Raw genomic sequence first — 22,233 nt, forward strand, 5'->3', positions numbered from 1 at the left:
TAAAGAAGCAGTGTTATAATGATCTTCACATATAAATATTTACAGTATTTTCTCTTGGTCAGATTCCTACAATTGGTATTATTAGGTCATAAAACATGAGTATTCCAACTGATTCCTGAGAAGGGTTTTACTAGTTTACTCTGGCAATAACACTTAGAGTTTTAAAAGGAAAAGAAGCAACTCAACAACAAAAAGACAATCCAATTTTTATATGGGCAAAGGACTTGATTAAACATTTCTCCTTAGAAGATACACAAATGGCTAACGAGTACATGAAAGGATCCTCTGGATCATTAGTCATAAAACCACACGCCAGGATACCACTTTATACCTACTAGGATGGCTATAATTAAAAAACAGAAAAAAGCACAAGTGTTGGCGAGAATGGAGAAAAATTGGAACCTTCATACACTGCTGGAAATGTAAAATGTACGTTCACTGTGGAAAATTGGCAGTTCTTCAGAAAGTTAAACATAAAATTACCATATAACCCAACAATTGCACTCTTAGGGATATACCCAAACGAACTGGAAACAGAGCCCCGAGCAGATACTTGTATGTGAATGTTCATGGCAGCATTATTCCAAACAGCCAAAAGATAGAAACAGCCTGAGTGTCACCATCACCATCCTCATTATGTTAACATCATTGTTGTTAACAGGTGAATGGATAAACTATATCTATCTATCTATCTATCTATCTACAGTCAATGGAATATTATTCCATCATCTAAAGGAATGAAATTCTGATACATGGTACAACATGGATGAACCTTGAAAGCATTATGCTTAGTGAAATAAGCTAGGCATAAAAGGACAAATTTATATGAAACATCTCAAATAGGAAACTTTATAGACGTAGAAAGTAGATTAGAGCTTACCAGGGGCTGTGGGAGGTGGAAATAGGAAGTTAGTGCTGAATGGGTACAGTTTCTTTTTGGAAAAGGATTTTGCAAATAGTGATGGTTACACAGCACTGTGAATATAATTGATGGCACTGAATCGTGCACTTAAATATGGTTAAAGTGGCACATTATGTTTTACCATAAGAAAGGCTTATTATATCTAGGTAAGCGTGCAAAACTAATTTATATTTCCAGTAAAATCTTGTTACATCCCTGGAGTATGATTGTGTGCTAGGGAAATTGATTTTCTCTTCTAAACCTGAAATCTAAATCTAGAAGATCCATCATGATCAGCATGAGTAGCTGTGAGTTTTCATCAAGGGTCTCAAACTAACTTTATTGCAAGTAAACATTTACTGAGCTCCAACTAAATGTTAGCGCTGCTTGCAATATGCCCTTGTTCTGGCTTTTTAGGTTCACAGTCTACTTGGGACCTAGGGGAAAGTTTGATGGAACACGGTCACTTTGATGTAGAATTTGGAATGTTTATGAGTCTTCTGTAGGCATTCTTTATGGTCTTTTATGACCAAGAGGAAGTTGTTGTGGTTTGGTCAGGGATCTCCACACAGGTATTTCTCTTTATCCTGCTCCCCGTTCTGTCACCGGGTCCTCTACGCACACTCTGTTGTGGTGACACCGAGCAGAATGAAAGAAGAGAAGGCAAACAGTTTCTGTGTAAAGCGGGGTTTCCCTCATGCCTAAATGAGAACACTGTTCTGTTGATGAAGATGTAGATACAGGAATCAGGGCTGTGTGTGTGTGTGTGTGTGTGTGTGTGTGTTAAAATTCCTAGCACTAGCAGTGTCTGAGACATGGTAGGTACTTAGTACATGTTGCTGAACTGCATTTTTTTCTTTTTTTTTTAATTTATTTATGAGGGAGAGAGAGAGCTCATGAGCAGGGGAGGAGGAGAGAGGGAGAAAGAACCCCAAGCAGGCTCTACACTAACAGCACGGGGTTTGAGCCCACAAATCGTGGGATCGTGACCTGAGCCAAAATCCAGAGTTGGACGCTTAACCTACTGAGCCACCCAGGCGCCCCTGAACTGGATTTTTCTTTTAAAGTTAACTTAAAAGCAGCAGTTAAAGAAGTTGAAATAATGTCTTTTAAAGTTTAGTCTTTGCAAGAGTTTATTAATGCCTTAATTATTAACTCAAATTTACTTTCTAATAAATAATTGACTTCTGGCATTAGTGAGCCCTTTATAAACCCTATGTATCCAAAATTCTGCTGATCGAAGCCTTCTTTTGCTAATATGAGAAAGAAGGAGATCTTATCATCATAGGATGAAATCACAACTCAATGTTTAAAGTAAAAAAATCTGAATTTAATAATTAAGGAGCACTGTGGTGGTTAGATACAGTTCATTGAGTGAAACGTACTGATCTTACCAGGGTTTTTGAGGAGAATGTTTTGGGGGTTGCAGTGGTTACTCAGTGAGTTAAAGTCAGCTTTATGTTAGTTTTTGGGTTTTTTTGTTTTTTTTTTTTTTTGAGAGACGGAGAGACAGAGCATGAACAGGGGAGGGTCAGAGAGAGGGAGACACAGAATCAGAAGTAGGCTCCAGGCTCTGAGCTGTCAGCACAGAGCCCGACGCGGGGCTTGAACTCACGGACCATGAGATCATAACCTGAGCCGAAGTCGGCCGCTCAACCGACTGAGCCACCCAGGTGCCCCTAAAGTCAGCTTTAGAAGCATCTTTAGCAGAATGCTTTCCACTGGCTGACTTTCAGAGGATACCGCTGTCACTGTTTGGTTTTCAAAGATAGGTCAACTGAATAGGTTGTCATTGATGACATAGATTTAAAAACAATGCTGGGGGCTGTGGTGTGCCTGGGTGGCTCAGTCGGTTAAGCCTCCGACTTCAGCTCAGGTCATGATCTCACAGTTTGTGGGTTCGAGCCCTGTGTCAAGCACTGTGCTGACAGCTCAGAGACTGGAACCTACTTCAGTTTGTGTGTCTCCCTCTCTCTCTCTCTGCTGCTCCCTGACTCTCTCTCTCTCTCTCTCTCTCTCAAAAATAAATAAGCATTAAAAAAAAATTTTTTTAATTAAAATACAAAAATGAAAACAATTCTGGTGGTTACTTGTTACCATGGCTGTGGAACAGTCATTCTTGTCCTAGTAATGGAGACGTGTTTATTCTCATATAACATTTCAAGAATAGGGATTTGATACATGCCCATTTTTTAAATGTATTGCTACTGATGCATAAGAATGTAATTTTTAACATTTCCCGTGAACTTTTCTAATTTTGATTAGGTATGAACTTGAATAGATTTCAGGAGATTGGCACTTAACATTCATCACATTTAATGAAGACTTAAAAAGGAACCTTTTTTCGAAGGGTCATTTTGTTAACCAGGAGAAGCAGGAAGCAGAGTGCCCTGTGGTGAGGATCAGGAATACTTTGGGAAGTTTTGTTTGTTTTAATGGACACTTTGTCATTGACAGCTCTCATTTGGAGAAATTGGCCAGTTCTACAGACCTAAAATACTAAGTTAACATGATGGAACTTTAAAATCGATTATTCTAGAATTTAAAGAGTTATCATGTTTTCTTTATTAATGGGCATATTAAGGACATAGAGTGGATACATTTAAGAATTACGAAGTCCTTTGATAATACAGAATGGTAAGGATAAATTTCCCATTTTTTTCTTCATAGTCAATTGGTGTCAACACTGGTTTGAATATTTTCCTAATCCTCCTATCAATATTCTCAGTATGATAGAAAATGTTCTGGCATTTCACGACAAAGAACTACTGCAGCATTTCATAGATCATGATATAACTTCCCAGGTAAGAAGTAAAAGGTTTTTAGAATAACATGACTTATTTTGGAAGCTCACATTGGTTCTGGTATAAATATAGCAGTATTTTCTTGAAAGTATATAATAAAAAACCGGTCACCTTTTATATTTTGGAATAAAGAATGGAATAAAAAGTATTCCATTCTTTTTCTCCATTAAACCGCTCTCCTAAAAATCTATAAAGAAGGGTCCATAGTGAGGTAGTTCTTTTTATAATTGTTTTTGATATAACGATTTTTTAATAGCTACATCAAATGTAAGAGAGTATTAGCAATGAATGACTTACGGCTTTTCTGTAGAAGACTGATCAATTTTCCTTATTGATTGTAGCTGTATGCATGGCCTCTTCTTGAAACCGTTTTTTCAGAAGTACTAACAAGAGAGGAGTGGCTAAAATTATTTGATAATGTCTTTTCCAACCATCCTTCATTCCTCCTGATGACTGTCGTGGCCTACAACACATGTTCCAGGGCTCCTCTGCTCAACTGCAGTCTCAGAGATGATTTTGAGGTAAATATCCTTGTTCTCAAGTAGCAGTTCTCAACTTTCATGTATTTCAGTTGAAAACTCCATTCGCTTATTGAGTACCTGTTGCACGTCCGGCGCCCGTGGAACGTGGTAAACAGTGGAGAGCAAGTTAGATCACATCCTTACCCTGACATCGTTGGCAGATAATTCAACAGACAGTTACAGCAGACTAACTGTCTTAAAATCATCCCTTTAGAAAACAAACTTGGTAACACTGGAATTTAGTGCTTGTTGCCTACGGAAAGGATGTTTAACAGTTGGGTCGTTGTTAATTCTGTGCGTGGTTTTATCAGCGATCCATCTGGTCCGTGACAATCTGCATGCTTATTACACACACATACAAAGTGGTAACTAGGAGAATTCTGAGACTTGGCCAGAAAGTTACTTGACAGCATTAGAGGAGGTTTTTTTTTTTTGTTTTTTTTTGTTTTTTTTTTTTTCAACGTTTTATTTTATTTTTGGGACAGAGAGAGACAGAGCATGAACGGGGGAGGGGCAGAGAGAGAGGGAGACACAGAATCGGAAACAGGCTCCAGGCTCTGAGCCATCAGCCCAGAGCCCGACGCGGGGCTCGAACTCACGGACTGCGAGATCGTGACCTGGCTGAAGTCGGACACTTAACCAACTGCGCCACCCAGGCGCCCCATTAGAGGAGGTTTTTAAAGGGGGAGGTTTTTTCAGTAGACGGGATGAATTGGGTTTGTTTGTTACTTATTTTATGGTTCCCGTCAAACTTTATTTTTACTTAATGTTCGCAGGATACATCCATATATGTATGTTAGAGTTCGGACCTGCCAGCAGAACAAGTTAATGTGGAAACAGTTCAGATATGTTTAATGAATCAAGCTAATTTATTTTCAGTTTTATTTATTTTGGATTTTGAAGGGAAAAGAATGCAAGCAGAAAAGTTTATTCCATTGTTGGGTGAAGCATTCTTCTTCTGATACAAAGGAAGCCTTTGGTTTGAGTTTAGATTTTCAAAGTATTATTTCAAATGTTTGGTTTTGAAATTTTATTTGACTTTGAAAATATGAAATTGGATCTTCATTTTAAAACTTAGGCTAAGAAAAGCTTCAGTGAATTTGCCAAAAAAGAAAGAAAGGCAGTAGGAAGGGAGGAAGGAAGAAATCCTCCTAAAGATAAATTCACATTTACTTTTTAAACTCTTGTTTTAATTCTATCTCATAATGGCTTTGTTAGGTAAATCTCAACTTAAACACAAAATTTTCTTACAGTATTTTTTTCATCATCGGAATAACTTGGATATAAGTGTTGTGATTAGAGAAGTTTATCATCTCATGGATACAACTCCTACCGATATTCATCCAAACGGCAAGCTTGATGCTTTTGTGGCGTTGACGAAAGGGCAATATCCAGTATTTAACCAGTATCCAAAGTTTATTGTGGACTATCAGACACAGGAGCGAGAACGAATAAGGAATGATGAGTTGGACTTCTTAAGGGAGAGGTAATCATAGAACAGTTGTTCTTTGTGTGATAGAAGCAAAATCTGTTAAAAATACAGACAAGAAATTTTTTGTAAGAAACACAGGTAAAATATTAAGTATTTGTGTAAAATCAGAGTTTGAAGGCTAGAAATATCTTTAAAGATATTTAATTCTTGCATATAGAAGTAAAATAATGACATTTTGATCTGGTATACATTTTGTGTTGTTTTTTTTTTTTTTTGAAATTTTTTTTTTTTTGAAAAAATTTTTTTTTTTTAATTTTTTTTTTTTTTCAACGTTTATTTATTTTTGGGACAGAGAGAGACAGAGCATGAACGGGGGAGGGGCAGAGAGAGAGAGGGAGACACAGAATCAGAAACAGGCTCCAGGCTCTGAGCCATCAGCCCAGAGCCTGACGCGGGGCTCGAACTCGCGGACCGCGAGATCGTGACCTGGCTGAAGTCGGACGCTTAACCGACTGCGCCACCCAGGCGCCCCTACATTTTGTGTTTTAGTTGTTCTTGGATTTTAAGTTACTCAGTTTTCTTTGCATTTTTTTGTGAGACTTGTGTAGGGCATCCTTTTCAATGCTTTTTTTTTTTTAAGTTTATTTATTTTGAGAGAGAGAGAGCGTGTATGCATGCAAGAGAGAGTAGGGGAAGGGCAGGGAGAGAGGAAGAGAGAATCCCAAGCAGGCTGTGCTCTGTCAGCGTGGAGCCTGATGTGAGGCTCGAACTCATAAACTGTGAGATCATGACCTGAGCCGAAATCAAGAGTCAGACAATCAGCCAGTCGAGCCACCCAGGCGCCCCCTTTTCCATGTTTTCTACTACTTTAATGAGATAAAATTTTATTTGTAAAAGTGAAAGGCAGTAATTCAAGGTCTCAAAGGGAAATAGTAATTTACCCTTTCATAACCACACATGCATATTGGGGTCTTGTTTGCATCTTGATATAATAATAATATTATCTATTTAAGGCAGATGGTTGAAGATATGCAAGCTGAAGTAGACCAGCAAAGAGTTGAAGATGAAGCTTGGTACCAAAAACAAGAACTACTTCGTAAAGCTGAGGAGACAAGGAGAGAAATGCTCTTACAGGAGGAGGAGAAGATGGTACAGCAGAGACAGAGGTGTGTTGATCATTTCGAAAAACTCTGGACATGTGAGTCAGTTGGATGATTTTTACTTCCTTTTTTCTATATACAACATTACCCGGCCATGGCATGCCCAGTAAGCAAATATTTAAGTTAGTAAAAAGATATCTGCATATACCACATTGCAAAAAATTGGCATATAGTGAAATGTAATTCTAAAACTACATTGAATATAACTTTGCACTGATTATTCCAGAAGTAATACAAGATCTAATGTTCCTTGGAGGACATTATTAGAAACATCATTGTACTGTAGGCAGAAATGCTTTGTAATACAGCGCTGGATAAATCACCTTTAGGGGAGTATAATTTTGAAAATTATGTTTTAAACATATCTGTGTGACTTGAAAATTGGAACATAAAAGGATTATCTCATTATGCATTTCATGCCTTGGAGGCCAGAGGAAGATGTATTAAATGCTTATTCAAAAGTATATTCATAAAACAAAATGTTTAAATTAAGATTATGGGATGAGCATTAAGACTATGCCAAATTGTGGGGAAACTCACTTCTGTAACTGTTTACTTATTTTTACTTTTGATTGAGACTTCATGAAACCGATTTCACGTGTGGGTTAAAAAGAATGACTGAACTGAGCAGTAACCTGCTCCTAAAATTCTGAAAGAATAAGCATACATAATCTTTGGTAACACTGGAGCGTTTTTTGGCATTCTTCCTTCAGATAAAGGATATCGATTATATTGAGATGATCTGAGTAGACCTGTTAGGAACTTTTAAATATGAAAAGAATAGCCAGTTGTGTTTGGACCGCTTGTCATTTTCACAAACGCAGACATGGGCGTCGTTTGTTCTGTGTGTGTGTGTGTGTGTGTGTGTGTGTGTGTGTGTGTGTGTGTGTGTTACTCCTGTAGCTGTGTGTGGTACAACAGCAGCTGCGCTGGGATGCGGGCCAGAATGGGGGGCAGGCCTTTCGTTGTTGCAAAACGTAGCATTTTTCCATTTAAATCCACATTGGGAAATGTTTTCATGCTTTCCTCTTGACGTATTTTGTGTTTAAGACTAGCTTCTGTGAAAAGAGAGCTGAGAGCGAAGGAAATGCACTTACAAGATGCTACGAGAAGGCGCTTTCTGAAGCTTCAGCAAGATCAGCGTGAAATGGAACTAAGAAGACTGAACGATGAAATCGAGAGAAAGGTTCATGATTCTTCTCTTAGTTCCCACACATGATCTCCATTCACTCTCACTCAAATGTCGTGACCACCTTCAAGTTAAAGGTTATTGCCAGGATCCACAATGAATACTAAATAGACCCTTTGATTTTATTTACTTTTTCCCTCAGCTTTTCCTGATCTCTTTCATTAATAGTTTTAAGTTTTCAGAAATGTCAAGAAAATTAGTCAATTTGACTGGTGTCCTTGATGACTATTTCTCTAAAAATAGAAGAATCAGTTAACCACTAACTGAAGTAGGGGAAGTACTCTTTTTTAATATAAAAATGTACACATGGCCAGTATAAGAAAATTTCCATTATTAAATTCATGGAGTCAAAAATAGGCCTTTCCTACTTTCTCTCATTTTGTCCCCAGAAATAAAATGAGAAAATGGATATATATCTTTTTCTTTTCAAGATTTAAAAAAAAATTTTTTTTTGTTTTATTTTTTTATATTTGAGAGAGAGAGGCAGAAACAGAGAGCGAGAAGGAGAGGGGCAGAGGAGGACAGAGACAAAATCTGAAGCAGGCTCCAGGCTCTGAGCTGTCAGCACAGAATCTGATATGGGGCTCAAACTCCCGAGCAGTGAGATCATGACCTGAGCCGAAGTCAGACACCCAACCAACTGAGCCATCCAGGCGCCCCAAAATTTTATTTTTAAGTAATCGCTATACCCAACACGGAGCTCAGACTCACAAACCCTGAGACCAAGAGTCTCATACTCCACTGACTGAGCCAGCCAGGCACCCCTTATCTTTTCCCTTTTTAATGGTTGCATAGTATTCCATTGTGTGACCGTCATAATTTATTTAACTAATCCTTTGCTATTGGACATTGATATTGTTTGCAGTGCTTTGCTCTCCAAGATGGTGCTAGTTTGTATGTTCTCAGTACAAGCCTTGAGTTGCAGACACAGTTTTGTTGAGTAAATTCCAAGGCATACCAAATTATCCTCCAAAAATGAACCCACCTATGTTATTTTAAGTGTATATGTAAGAGTGCCTATACCCTAGTCAATTTGGAGTGCATCAGTCTTAACATTTGCCAATCTGCTGGGTGGAAATTATATATTCTAATTTGCCTCTTTTTTCTTGCTAGTGAGGTTAAATATCTCTCCAGTTACTTGTCTTCCATTTGTGGAAGAAATATAAATTGTATATCCATTATCATTTGTCCGCTTTTCTATCAAGTTTTCTCTTATCGATTTACATGGGCTGTTTGTGCCATTTGGGGCAGCACTATCCAGTAGAAATACAATGTGAGCCACATAGGCAATTTTGTTTTCTAATAGCCACATTAAAAAAGTAAGAAGAGGGGCGCCTGGGTGGCGCAGTCGGTTAAGCGTCCGACTTCAGCCAGGTCACGATCTTGCGGTCCAGGAGTTCGAGCCCCGCGTCGGGCTCTGGGCTGATGGCTCAGAGCCTGGAGCCTGTTTCCGATTCTGTGTCTCCCTCTCTCTCTGCCCCTCCCCCGTTCATGCTCTGTCTCTCTCTGTCCCAAAAATAAATAAACGTTGAAAAAAAAAAATTTAAAAAAAAAAAAAAAAGTAAGAAGAAACAGATGAAATTAATTTTAACAACACTTTATTTAACTCCAGATATTTGTAAATTATTTTAATATGTAATTAGTATAAAGACATGGTTAATGAGCTGTTCTACTTTATCTTTCAAGGGTGCCTGGGTGGCTCAGTTGGTTAAGTGTCCAGCTTCAGTTCAGGTCATGACCACACAGTTCGTGGGTTCAAGCCCATGTTGGGTGGCTCTGTGCTGACAGCTCAGAGCCTGAAGGCTGCTTCCGATTCTGTGTCTCCTTCTCTCTCTGCCCCTCCCCTGCTCACTCTCTGTCTGTCTCTCTCAAAATAAACACTAAAAAAATTTTTTTAACTAAATCTTTGAAATCCAGTAGTCAGCTTATAGGACACCTCAATTTGGACTGGTCACATTTTAGCGCTCAACAGACATATGTAACTAATGGCTGCATACAGCTTAGAGTTAGGACAGTAACTCTTTTGTTCATTGCAAATGTTTTCCTCACGTCAGTGTTGCTTGTCTCTTAAGAGTGGCTATCATGTCTTTTTTTAATCATGCAAAATACTTTAATTTTTGAATAACTTTTTATTAATTTTTATGATTTCTAGGTTTCATGTCCTATTTATTTACTTATTTTTATTTTTTTAAGTAGGCTCCATACCCAGTGTGGGGCTTGAACTCATGACTCTGGGATCAAGAGTTGGATGCTCTACTGACTAAGCCAGACAGGCACCCCCTGTGTCCTATTTAGAAATTCTAAGATTACATTACCATTTATGCATATTTTTTCAAATTTTACGTTTTTTGTTTTTTGGGTTTTTTTAAATGTTTATTCATTTTGAGAAAGAGAGGCAGAGCGTGAGCCAGGTGGGGGGTGGGGCAGAGAGAGAGGGAGACAGAGAATCTGAAGCAGGCTTCAGGCTCCGAGCTGTCAGCACAGAGCCCAACACGGGCCTCGAACCCATGAACTGCGAGATCATGACCTGAGCTGAAGTCAGACGCTTAACCGACTGAGCCACCCAGGCACCCCTCTGTGGTGGGTTTGTTTGTTGGTTTTGATCTTTGATGTGTCACAAAGGTCAGCAAATTATAAAGCACCAACTAATCTGGCCTGCTACCTATTTTGTAAGGACCCTGAGTAAGAATGGTTTTAACTTTTTAAATGGTGAAAAGAACTCAAGTAAATAATAATTTCTTGACATGAAAATTATATGACATCTTAAAAACAATGAAATTGATACTTCAGTATCCCCAAATACGGTTTTCTTGGCACACAGTCACACCCACTCTTTGATTAGCAGAGTCACTTGCCAGCGGATGGTTACTAAATGTTCTATCCCCGCACGCGCTTTATCCCCTCCAACACCACACTGAATGGCAGCTTTATAACGTTTTTCTGACTAGCGGACCTAATTCCCACTATTAGTCTGCCTTTTCATAGTTTTCTTCCATATTCTCAAATGTGTATCATTTCAAATAGACTTTGAGAATTTTACCACTCTTTCTTTCTGAATCCTTACCTCCCCTGATCCTAACAGCATTTTTATTAGGATTGCATTGAATGTATAGACTGATTTAGGGAGTTTTAAACCTAATTTTAGTAAAATACTAAATAGTTTCCAGTCTTTGAAAGTATTTTTTTTTTATTTATTTTTGAGAGAGAGAGAGAGCATGAGCAGGGGTGGCAGAGAGAGAGAGAGAGAGAGAGAGAGAGAGAGAGAGAATCCCAAGCAGGCTCCATGCTGTCAGCACAGACTCCAACACGGGGCTAAGTCCCATGAACCAGGAGATCATTACCTGAGCCAAAATCAAGAATCGGGCGCTTAACCAACTGAGCCACTCACATGCCTCTGAAAATACTTGGATTCATATATTAGAAATCTGTCATCTCTTTTTTTATAGCATCAGATAGTAGTTTTTGTTTTGTTTAAAGCCAATTAATTTTAAATTGGTTTTTGAAAGCTATCATTCCTTTTATCTCATCTAGCAAATGAGGTTGATAATACATTATTCTAAAAGTGTCTATGTTCTCCAAAAGTAATACAGACTTAAAACTCTGCCCTCTTTATTCCAAACTCTTTGAGATGGTGAAGGCAATTTTTTGTCAAAGAATCCTGGAAAGTTCTTTCAGGTTGCATGATCTGGCCTCTGCCCACCCTTCCCGCCTTCTGTCCCTCATCTCCTTATTCCGATAGCAAGCTCTGACCCTGCTAACCTGCCAGAGCTTTCCTACTCAGAGTTCAGGCACCAGCAGGAAGACTGGGTCCAGCGCGACACGTACGAGTGACTGCACGTTCGTTAGCAGTAAGCAGTAAGCAGAGTGCGTTTGCTCTGGCACAGAGCTAGGTGTGTGTCTAAAAATTCATAAACAGAAGAGCTTTTCTAATTGAAAGTCCTAATAGGCATTATTAACTGTGCCAAACCTCTCCTCCACCTATTGGCATTTTTACTACTCTTGTTTCATAAACTCAAGCATCCCCACCTTTGAGCCAGCTGTTTTCTCAGGAACCTCCTTAAGTTGAACTGCTTGCCAGTCAGTGGTTTATTTGCTTCTCAGGTGTATATCCTTCTTGTACACCCCACCATATTTTCATTTTTACCCTTTGTTTCTCCAATGAGAGGTATTTGATGGTGTGTCTTTTATCTTTCCAATGTCTAAAACTCAGGGATACAACTAGTGATGCGTCATTAAATGTTTACTGAATAAGTGAATGGGCTGAGATGACTGATGGGTAGTTTGTTTGGTTTTCTTTCTGAAACACGTATCATGCCTAAGAAATGGGGACTTTGGGAAGCCAAGTATTGTATTAAGAGAGCTCCTCAGTTTCTCTGTCTACCTCAAGAAGGCCTTATTCAAACCCTCTAGTGTAGAGGAGTGAAAAGCTTCCAAGTAATCAGAATTTGGGGAAAGGTAAACTTAAAATTAATAAGTCCAAGGGGCACCTGGGTGGCTCAGTCAGTGAAGCATCAGACTTCAGCTCAGGTCATTATCTCATGGTTCGTGGGTTCGAGCTCCATGTCCGGCTCGGTGCTGACAGCTCAGAGCCTGGACAGCTGTTTTGGATTCTGTGTCTCTGTCTCTGCCCCTCTCCTGCTCACACTGTATCTCTCTCTCTCTCTCTCTCTCTCTCTCTCTCAAAAATAAACAAACATGAAAAAAAAATTTAACTAAGTCCAAGCAGGGCACATTTAAACTTGGAGTTCCAAAGTGAATTTACAAAAGTATAGACATTTAATCAAAAAGAACATTAAATAATATTATATTTAATAAGATTAAACATTCTATATTTTTAGCCACCGCAAATTTATATTGCTCAAGTTTTTCTAACACATAATATTGGCTGATATAATATGGTAAGAGCTCCCATCTGTTCTCCCAGTCTGGGTAGATGAGCATATGGTAATTGTACTTTGCTTTTTAGAAAATTAAGCTTAACTTTAACTCAAACATTATTCCTAGACTCTACAGTGAGTGTTAATATACTGTCAATTACTCTGGTATCAAAAGCCCAGTACTTCTTATTGTAAATACGTTTAGTGGGTTGTTTGGATTTCAAGATTACCAGATCTGTTAAACAGAAATTATCTTGTAAATTCCTTTTGGTGTTCAGTTTGTTGTTTGGCCATAGGTACATATGAGAGATCAAGAAATTGCTACTACAGCGAAAGACCTAGAAATGAGACATCTGGAACTGGAATCACAGAAAAGACTTTATGAGAAGGTATAAATCATCTGTTTTCACCGTAAGAGCAGCAGGGTTTATACTCTTTGTAGATTGTATTTATTCATAATTTTTTAATGTTTGTTTATTGTTTTTTTTTTAAGCAGAATATAATGTCACCCAGGATTGTTAAGATAGCCAGAGTGTCTGTAGCCAGAATGTCTGAATGTACAGTTTGTTGTAATTCTTTAATTCACCTATCTCTTAGCAACTTAGTCTAGGGTCTGAAGCACCAGATGTAAGCCCCAGATTTTGCCTCAGGATTTTCTATCGATGTACTGAGTTTCCCTCTATCTGTATAATAGTGACTACAGAATTATCCTGGTGCTTCACAAGGGTTTTACGAGGTAAATCAGACAAGAGCTGTACAGTACTTTAAATTTGAATCTTCTGGAATCAAATTGTCAAGTATCTACTTAGAGTATATACTTAGTTTCCACGACACTGGAAAAAGGAATTTTGTTAATATAAATATTTATCATTTGGGAAAAGCATTTTGTTATTCATTTATTTAATGTTGAAACCATAAGTTTTCACTTCCCTCAGCCTCTTAAAGTGAGACTTTGAGTTTGAAATTAGTGATAACTGCAAATATGTAACAGGTAAATTGACTGTTAGTCACATTAAATAAGATTTAAAACATATGGCATCCATTCATATCTGCAACACTTTTAATTACCACACTGAACTACTTCTAGAACTGAGCCTGGGATTCACACTTTGGCTGAGTCTCCTATGATTTTGAATTCATTTGGACCAAACCTAAATTTACTTTTTACTGTCTTTCCTTTGGGGGAAGTGGGTGATGACACCATGGGGGCATGATTTCTGAATTAACAGAAAATTTGCAAGTAAAATACTAAGAATTTCCAAGTCTGTTTCTCTCATTCTCAAATATTAACATTTTGCTAAATTGGTATTATCCTTCTCTTTCTATCTGTATACTAATACACACGTAGATACATTTTTTTTTCTAAACTTTTTAAGAGAAAGTTGCAAACATGATGCCCTTTCACCCTTAAATACTTGAGCGTATTATTTCCTAAAACCAAGGAATCCTGAATACATGACCACAGAACACTTATCAAAATCGGGAAATGAACATATCATTATCTGTTGTATAAGCCTTATTCAGATTTTATCAATCATCCTAAAAATGTCCTTTAGAGCAGGGGCACCTGGGTTGCTCAGTCAGTTGAGTGTCCCGACTTCAGCTCAGGTCATGACCTCGTGGTTCATGAATTCGAGCCCCACGTCGGGTTCTGTGCAGACAGCTCAGAGCCCGGAGGCCGCTTCAGATTCTGTGTCTCCCTCTGTCTCTGCCCCTCCCCCACTCATGCTCTGTCACTCTCAAAAATAACCATTAAGAAAAAATGTCCTTTAGAGCAAAAGAAAATCTAAGATAATCCATTTTTTCAGTTGTCCTGTCTCATTAGTCTCCTACGGCACCATTCCTGAGTTCTTCTTTACTTCTTTATATTTTATAGCAATGATGTTTTTGAAGCATTTGACCAGATATTTTATAGAATGTCCCTCAATTATTGTTTGTTGCTTCCTCATACAAGGTTCAACTTACACACTTTTGGCAGGAATGCCTCAGAAATGATGCTGAGTTTCTTTCCCCACATCAATGTATCCATACCATTTCTGCCCTCTTTTGAAGGAAGTATTTATTAAGCAAACTTTTAATAGAGTTAGAAAATACTGAACCTACTCATCAAAACTCTATCTTGAATTTTATCTGGTCCGTTAGATTCAGACATTCAGATTAGCTGTGTGTATTTCTAAACCAATTCTATCCTAGAAAACAGACAATATTGTGTTGCCCTCTGCTGGAAATGCATGCTCAATATTCCATATATATCTACTTTGAATAAAAAATTTTTTAACAGAAGAATAAAAGCACAAACAAATGAATACTGACCTCTGATCCAGATTCCGTCCCCTTCATCTCTTAGGACCTTGTTACATCAAATCCATTTTCTACCTCTGCCGTGGTCTCTTTCTCATGCATATGTACCTTCTCCTCGGCATAGGCCCACCCTTGTCGACATTGCTGTGATGATGAAATGAGTTATATCTAGATGTCAGCGATAGGAGTCTCCAAGACTACCTCAGGTTCAGTGATTTGCCAGAGGGACTCACAGAACTTGGAAAAGTTGTTACACTCATAATCACGGTTTATTACAGTGGAAGGATACAGATGAAACTCAGCAAAGGTAGGAGACGCCTGGCTGGCTCAGTTGATGGAGCATGCAACTCTTGATCTCAGGGTCATCATGAGTTTGAGCCCCACGTTGGGTGTCGAGATTACTTTAAAAAAAAAAAACCTCAGCAAAAGTAAAAGGCACACAGTGTAGAGTCCGGGAGAGAACAGGCACACGCTTCCAGTCATCCTCTGCCAGTGGAGTCATACAGACAGCGCTTAATTTTGCCAGCAAAGATGTATGACAACACGTGTAGAGTACTGCCAACAGGCAAGCTCACTCGGGTCTTGATATCCAGGGTTTTACTGGGAGTCAGTCACATAGGCATGGAGCGTCATGTGGCTGAACCTGGATACTTAGTCTGCAGAGCTCAGGCTGATCTAGTGTGGCCCAAGGCTCCTGCCATGCACCATTATTAGCATAAACTGTCTGGGGGAGCCCAAGGCCCCAGGTATACAGACACACTCTTCAGGCATCATATTCCAGGGGTTTAGAGCTGGTCAAGGGTTAATCTTTGCTTCGGAGTGTGTAGAATTTGAATAGCTCAGGCTTCTGAGTCACCCTTTACTGCTCAGTGTCTGATATTGGCACATGCCGGGTAGGTATTAGTTTCCCCTCATTCCCCCGGCCTAAGATGCTCATTTTACAAAATGAATTGACAGCTTCCTTCCCCCACCTGCTTCTTTAAACCATCGCCCTGTCGTCTTTCGTCTTTGCTGTTGGTAGATTCCCGTTGTTTTCCTCCTAATCCCTAGTCTCTACACATACATTGTTTTGCTTCTTTATGGAGTATCTAAGATTCCATATTCTGCTTTTCATTTTTACTTACTAAAATCCTTTTTCTAAATGACTGCATATCTTCATATTGTCATTTGTCATAGTGATGAACCATAACTTTGAATAAGTTTTAAATAACTTTAAATAAGCTAAATAAAAAAATAACTTTTTTTTTCTGTTGTTGGATGTTTAAGTGGTTTACAATTTTGGCAATAAACTTCTTCATACATATATCTTCTCTGCATATAATTGGAAAACATTTTTATTTTTATTATTTTTTTAATTTTTTTTAACGTTTATTTTTGAGACAGAGAGATACAAAAGATGAATAGGGGGGGTTCAGAGCGAGAGGGAGACACAGAATCCGAAGCAGGCTCCAGGGTCTGAGCTATCAGCACAGAGCCTGACGCAGGGCTCGAACTCACAGACTGTGAGATCATGACCTGAGCCGAAGTCAAGTGCTTAACCAACTGAGCCACCCAGGTGTCCCACATTTTTATTTTTAATTATGAAGGTAATTGTGTTGCCAGTGGATAATTAGAAAAGCAGGAATAAATTCCTGAATTAGGAAATAACTGCTAATATCATCAGTAAGGATAAGTGAGATTATTTGGTACATACAGTTGCTGTTACGCGTCTTTTTCACTTAAATCTTCATGAATTCTGTTTGCCGTCCTTCCCAACACTACTTGTTAGCACTCCCTCCCCAGCCCCCTGACCCTGGCAGGCACTTATTTACTTTCTGTCTCTATAGATTTGCCTGTTGTGACATTTCATACAAGTGAAACCATACAATGTATAGTCTTTTGTGACTGGCTTCTTTCACACAAAAGTTTTCAAGGTTTGTTCACATTGTGGTGTGAGTTAGTACTCCATTCCTTTTTATGGCTGAATAATATTCCGGTGTATGATGAATGTTTATCCATTTGTCAGTTGGTGGATATTTGGGTTGTTTCTACTTTGGGTTGTGATGAGTAGTGCTGCTCTGAAAATTCATGTACAGCTTTTTGTTCGAACATGTATTTTCAGTTCCCTTAGATCTATACCCAGGAGTGTAGAGTTCTCCCTTCTCTACATTCTTGTGAACAGTTGTTACCATCCGTCCTTTTGATTCTAGCCTCACCAGTGGGTATGAAGTGGTGTCTTGCAGTTTGGATTTTCATTTTTCCAAGGACTGGTGATTCTGGGCATCTTTTCATGTGTATATTGGCCATTTTTATATCTTCTCTGGAGAATGTGTGGCTAATGTCTATTCAAAGTACGCACAGCCATGCTTTTGGTTTTTAATATCTCCTGTCATTTTTTATTGAAAACTAGATATTTTAGGGGTGCCTGGGTGGCTTGGTCTGTTGAGCGCCCAACTTCAGCTCAGGTCATGATCTCACAGCTTGTGGGTTCAAGCCCCGCATTGGGCTCTGTGCTGACAGCTCAGAGCCTGGAGCCTGCTTCTGATTCTGTGCCTCCCTCTCTCTCTGCCCCTCCCCTGCTCGTGCTCTGTCTCTCTCTCAAAAATAAACAAACATTAAAAAAAGAAAGAAAATTAGATATTTTAAATCATGTGATATGACAGTTCTGAAAATCAGATTCTCCTCCCTCCTCAGCATTTCTTGTTTCTTAGTGACTTCACTGAGTTGATTTGGTAAAGTTGAATTTACAGAGAACTAAATTAAAGTCTTCACTTGGTTTTAGCGACTGGACAGAGATTTCCTTAAGTGGCCTTGTACCAGTAAAGCCTCTAGGTCTTTGCCCAGAGGCTCTGTGTGCATCGTGTTGGGGCCTGCCTTCAACGCTTCGCTTCGCAGCTTACAACTCCAGAGTTCCCTTCCTGACTATGCAGAACCCCCATTCACCAGACTTAAGAGCCCTGCGCTTCCTCAGATCTGAGCATTCACATAGCCCTGCGCATGTGTACAGCCTTCCACGTGCACATGGACTTTTAGGTCTCCGGGAATCTATCAGCTTTTCAAAGTGCCCTGCAGACGTCTAATTCTTCAGTGTTTTCTGTGAATACTTTTTGGTTAGCTTGTGGTTTGCACTGCGATAGGCTCTCTCCAGCAGCCAAGATATTCACCAGGGTCCTCTCATGTAGTTCAGCAAATGTCCCCAGGGAAAAGGCGGTTCAAGGTAGTGAGTTCTGAGTCATGGCAAATAAAGACAGCTTTGGGAGTACGTTCTTCCAGAACCACCGTATCGGTCAATGGGGACCGTTACTGGACAGTGGGAGTTTGCAGGAGTCCCACCTCCATTCTGCCCCCTCCTTTGGCTGCCAGGTTGCTGGTCTTAAAGGCTAATGCAGAGCTTAAGGGTAGGGTGGGACTAGGGATGAGGCAAGTTAAAAATGCCCTAATGCTTTCTGTTCTTACCAAGATGGAGCCATTTTTATGAGTAAATGATCCTCAAATTGCTTCAAGCCTTTGGTTAATTTCCAGAGTTCCAAAAGAGTTGGTTTTGCAAGTGTTCTCAGTGCTTTTTTGGATGAGAGTATTTTCAGAGGTCCCTACTTTTATTTTCACTGACGTCACTGCTGTTTGCTTTCTACTTTGAAAATTAGATGACCACAATTCTTATTTGTGTGCTAGTATTCGGGGGGGGGGGGGAGTCATTTTGTGTTCTAGCATTATTATATAGATTTGTGTTTTCTCTCTTTATTTTAAAAAAAAATTTTTTTAACAGAATCTTATTAGAAATCAGGAAGCTGTTGCAAAAGAAATGAGAGAAGATGCAGATACCTATAGACGAAAAGTGGATCTTGAAGAACACATGTTCCATAAACTGATAGAAGCAGGTCAAACTCAGAACCAAAAAACTCAGAAGGTAAAAATATGGTAAACTTAGTGCACATAGAGAGGGGGAAGTTTCCATCTGTCATCCGTTTCTGTGTTTATTTTTCCCTGCCCTGCCTCCCCCATCTGTCATCCTCTCAAAGGAGAAGATTCAAAATTGAACTCTGCAACGGAGTTAATTCATTTCTTTGCTTCAGTTATCACAGCTCTTAGAATCTCACATTATTTTATTTATAGGCTACTTACTTCACTGCCAGACATATACAAGTATCTTTTATATTTTGAGAATTTTAAGATCTAGAAGATACAAGGGAAATAATAACTTCATAAATACTAACCTACTGTGTTATGTCTCAGAAATTATCCCTGAGCAGATTAGTTGCAAAACATCAGGTCTTTGCCTGGTATATAAGCCAGGGTTTCCAAAGTATATTCTGTAGAATATTCATAACTATTATTCAGTAAAACAGGTGGCAACTAAGTATCGGAAGTGCTGTTTAAAGTTGGGATTTTTCAGGGCACCTGGGTGGCTCGGTCAGTTTAGCAACTGACTCTTGATTTTCTCAGGTCATGATCTCACGGTTCGTGGGAGTAAGTCCCACATTGGGCTCCATCCGTGTTGACAGTGCTGAGCCTGCTTGGGATTCTCTCTCTCCCTCTTTGTTTCTCCCTTGCTCTTTCTCTCTCTCTTTCTCTTTCTCTCTCTCTCTCTCTCTCTCTCTCTGTCTCGCTCTCTGAATAAATAAACTTTAAAAAAAGAAATTAGGATTTTTCATGCCAAATTTGAGGATATGGTACATTGTGAGGCTTTAAGAAAATTTTCCAAACTTATTTTGTACAATTTCTGTGGAGTACCCTTTCAGAAATGCTGGCTCAAGTGAATTGAAATAGAATTTGAGAACTTCAAGAAAGAACTTTCTGTATCATCCAGTCAACAAAATGCTGAGTAGGTCTGTGGCCAGGCTTGGCCCTGGTCCAAAAGCCAGCAACGATATAAGACTTCCCTGTCTTCTGTTCAACAACCATCCCTTAGCGGATCGCATCAGCATAGCCCACCATTGATTTTTCCATATAGGCTTTTGTTCAGTCTGTAAGAATGGGCTCTTCTGACTCCTTTTCACGGGTTGAAATATGGAAATTGTTTAATCCTACCCATTCCTGAGCCTAGAAATTCTCAGTCTTGGCTATGTATTAGAATCTCCTTTGTAAAAGTTCCAACATCTCGCCACCCCAGAAGCTGATGTAATTGGTTTGTGCTGGGTCCTGGACACCAGTGTGTTTTAAATACCATTAGGTTGGGGCGCCTGGGTTGGGTGGCTCAGTCGGTTAAGTGACCGACTTCAGCGGAGGTCATGATCTCACGGTTCGTGGGTTCGAGCCCCACATCGGGCTCTGTACTGAACGCTTGCTCGGAGCCTGGAGCCTGCTTCAGATTCTGTGTCTCCTTCTTTCTCTGCCCCTCCCCTGCTTGTACTCTGTCTCACTCTGTCTCTCAAAAATAAATAAATGTAAAAAAAAATAAAAAGTGAAAGTAAACACCGTTAGGTTACAAACAGCTACCCTAGAAACTTGGTTACATTGAACAGATATACCATATTTTATATATAGTCTGACCTTGTTTCTGAAATTTACAAATATTTCTTAGTTAATTGAAGAAAATTTGGCAGAAGCTGAACAAGCATGTCTAAATGCCGACTGGCGAATTCAAGCTTTACATAAACAAAGATGTGATGATCTACAGCGGAACGCATGTTACCAGGAAGTGGCCAAACTCCTTCGGGAAAACAGAAGGAAAGAAACAGAAGTATTGAATGCAATGGTGGGGGAGGGAGCTAAAAAGGTAAGAATGGGGTTACAGATTTTTTTTGTTATTCATCATATAAATTTTGAAATATAATCAAACAACAGAAGCATCAAACCAGATAATTCCTCTTGGAAAAGCGAATCTAATTTTAGTAGGTATATACAGAGAAGGAATCTAATACGATACCTAAAAATGACTAGGCATCTTTCTCAATGACATTAGTGCCTCTCAAGTTCTCAGCTTCCTGGATTGGGTTTGTTCTGACTGATTGGATAATATTACTATTTAATTTTACCTAATTTTTGATTCTTACAATGTAGACAGCTTTAAACGGTTAGGAATTATATGTAGCTACTACTAACAAAACCTGAAATAATAGTGACAATGAGCAAGATGTAAGTGTTTTTCTTTTTCATGTGAAAGAAGTCCGGGGGTAGAAAACCCAGGGCTGGTTTCCTGGCTCCAAGGTCATTAGGGAAAGTGCCTCCTTCAGTCTTTCTGCGCTACTTCTTGGTGCATGGCTTTCGTTCTTGAGGACAGCTTACCACCCAAGATGACTGCTGCTTTCCAGCCATCACATATACATTCCAGACAGCAGGAAGAAGGTAGGGCAGAAGTAGAAAAGGGCCCACTCCCGGCTGAGACAACCCTGTAACTCCTTTCTAGAAGTCCCACATCACATTCTGGCCACATTTGTCTGCAGAGGATGTTGGGAAATGTAGCATTTTTAGCAGGGAGCATTATCATCCGAAATAAAAGTAGAATTCTATTCCTCAAGAGTCAGAGAATGGATTTCAAGGAGGCAACGAAGAGCATGTCACACAGACGAATCCTTTGGTGGATCCCACCAGCAGCTCTGGCACCCATGCTCTGTCGATATTATCGCAGACAGAGCGGACTTCCCCGAGGACACTGCGGAGCTAGGGAGAGGTCAGGAACCAGAGGGCTGGCTGTAGTTCACTCCTCTTCATGCTGCTCTGTCGTGATGTCTATTCTGAAAGCTTTTCATAATGTGTTTCCTTCAAGTGACTGTTCCTATTCATTTTCCTCCTACCCCATATAACGTGGCCCTGTGTGAGAACACTTTCGGTCAAGGATAGGGAGGGGCGGGAATGATGCCCACTGAGGCTGTTCTCAGGAACGTTATGGTGAGAGCCCACGTCTTCGAGGATTGCTGACCTTAGCGCTGGACTGCACACTGTTCGGTGCTGCTGTAGTTTGGGTGAAACAGAGTGTTTGAGGGTAGACTCGGGATCACTGTAAGGGCTTTCCTCCTTTGTATCTGGTGTGCTGGCTTCTAAAGCTAGCCTGATTACTGAGAGGCCTTGGGAAATCACTAAAACTCGGCCTCCTTATCAGTAATGGGAAAGGCCTGGATTTCTTGGCCCC

General features: G+C 39.5%; 1 protein-coding gene across 8 annotated transcripts in view; it reads left to right on the plus strand.

The window, feature by feature from the left end:
- The window catches only part of TBC1D31 (TBC1 domain family member 31), a 75,039-nt gene that overhangs the window by 42,778 nt on the left and 10,028 nt on the right, over nucleotides 1-22,233 (plus strand). For 4 of the 8 annotated variants that reach the window (XM_047842196.1, XM_047842198.1, XM_047842200.1 and 1 more), the window contains 8 exons: nucleotides 3,572-3,705; nucleotides 4,047-4,226; nucleotides 5,480-5,712; nucleotides 6,672-6,824; nucleotides 7,869-8,004; nucleotides 13,181-13,273; nucleotides 18,931-19,071; nucleotides 20,686-20,880. In XM_047842196.1, coding sequence (XP_047698152.1) covers nucleotides 3,572-3,705; nucleotides 4,047-4,226; nucleotides 5,480-5,712; nucleotides 6,672-6,824; nucleotides 7,869-8,004; nucleotides 13,181-13,273; nucleotides 18,931-19,071; nucleotides 20,686-20,880 — 1,265 coding nt within the window. The remainder of the gene's footprint in view (nucleotides 1-3,571; nucleotides 3,706-4,046; nucleotides 4,227-5,479; nucleotides 5,713-6,671; nucleotides 6,825-7,868; nucleotides 8,005-13,180; nucleotides 13,274-18,930; nucleotides 19,072-20,685; nucleotides 20,881-22,233) is intronic. The other 4 variants (XM_047842197.1, XM_047842204.1, XM_047842199.1 and 1 more) reach the window with 3 other exon arrangements.

This window comes from Prionailurus viverrinus, chromosome F2, assembly GCF_022837055.1.
Source record: "Prionailurus viverrinus isolate Anna chromosome F2, UM_Priviv_1.0, whole genome shotgun sequence".
NCBI lineage: Eukaryota > Metazoa > Chordata > Mammalia > Carnivora > Felidae > Prionailurus > Prionailurus viverrinus.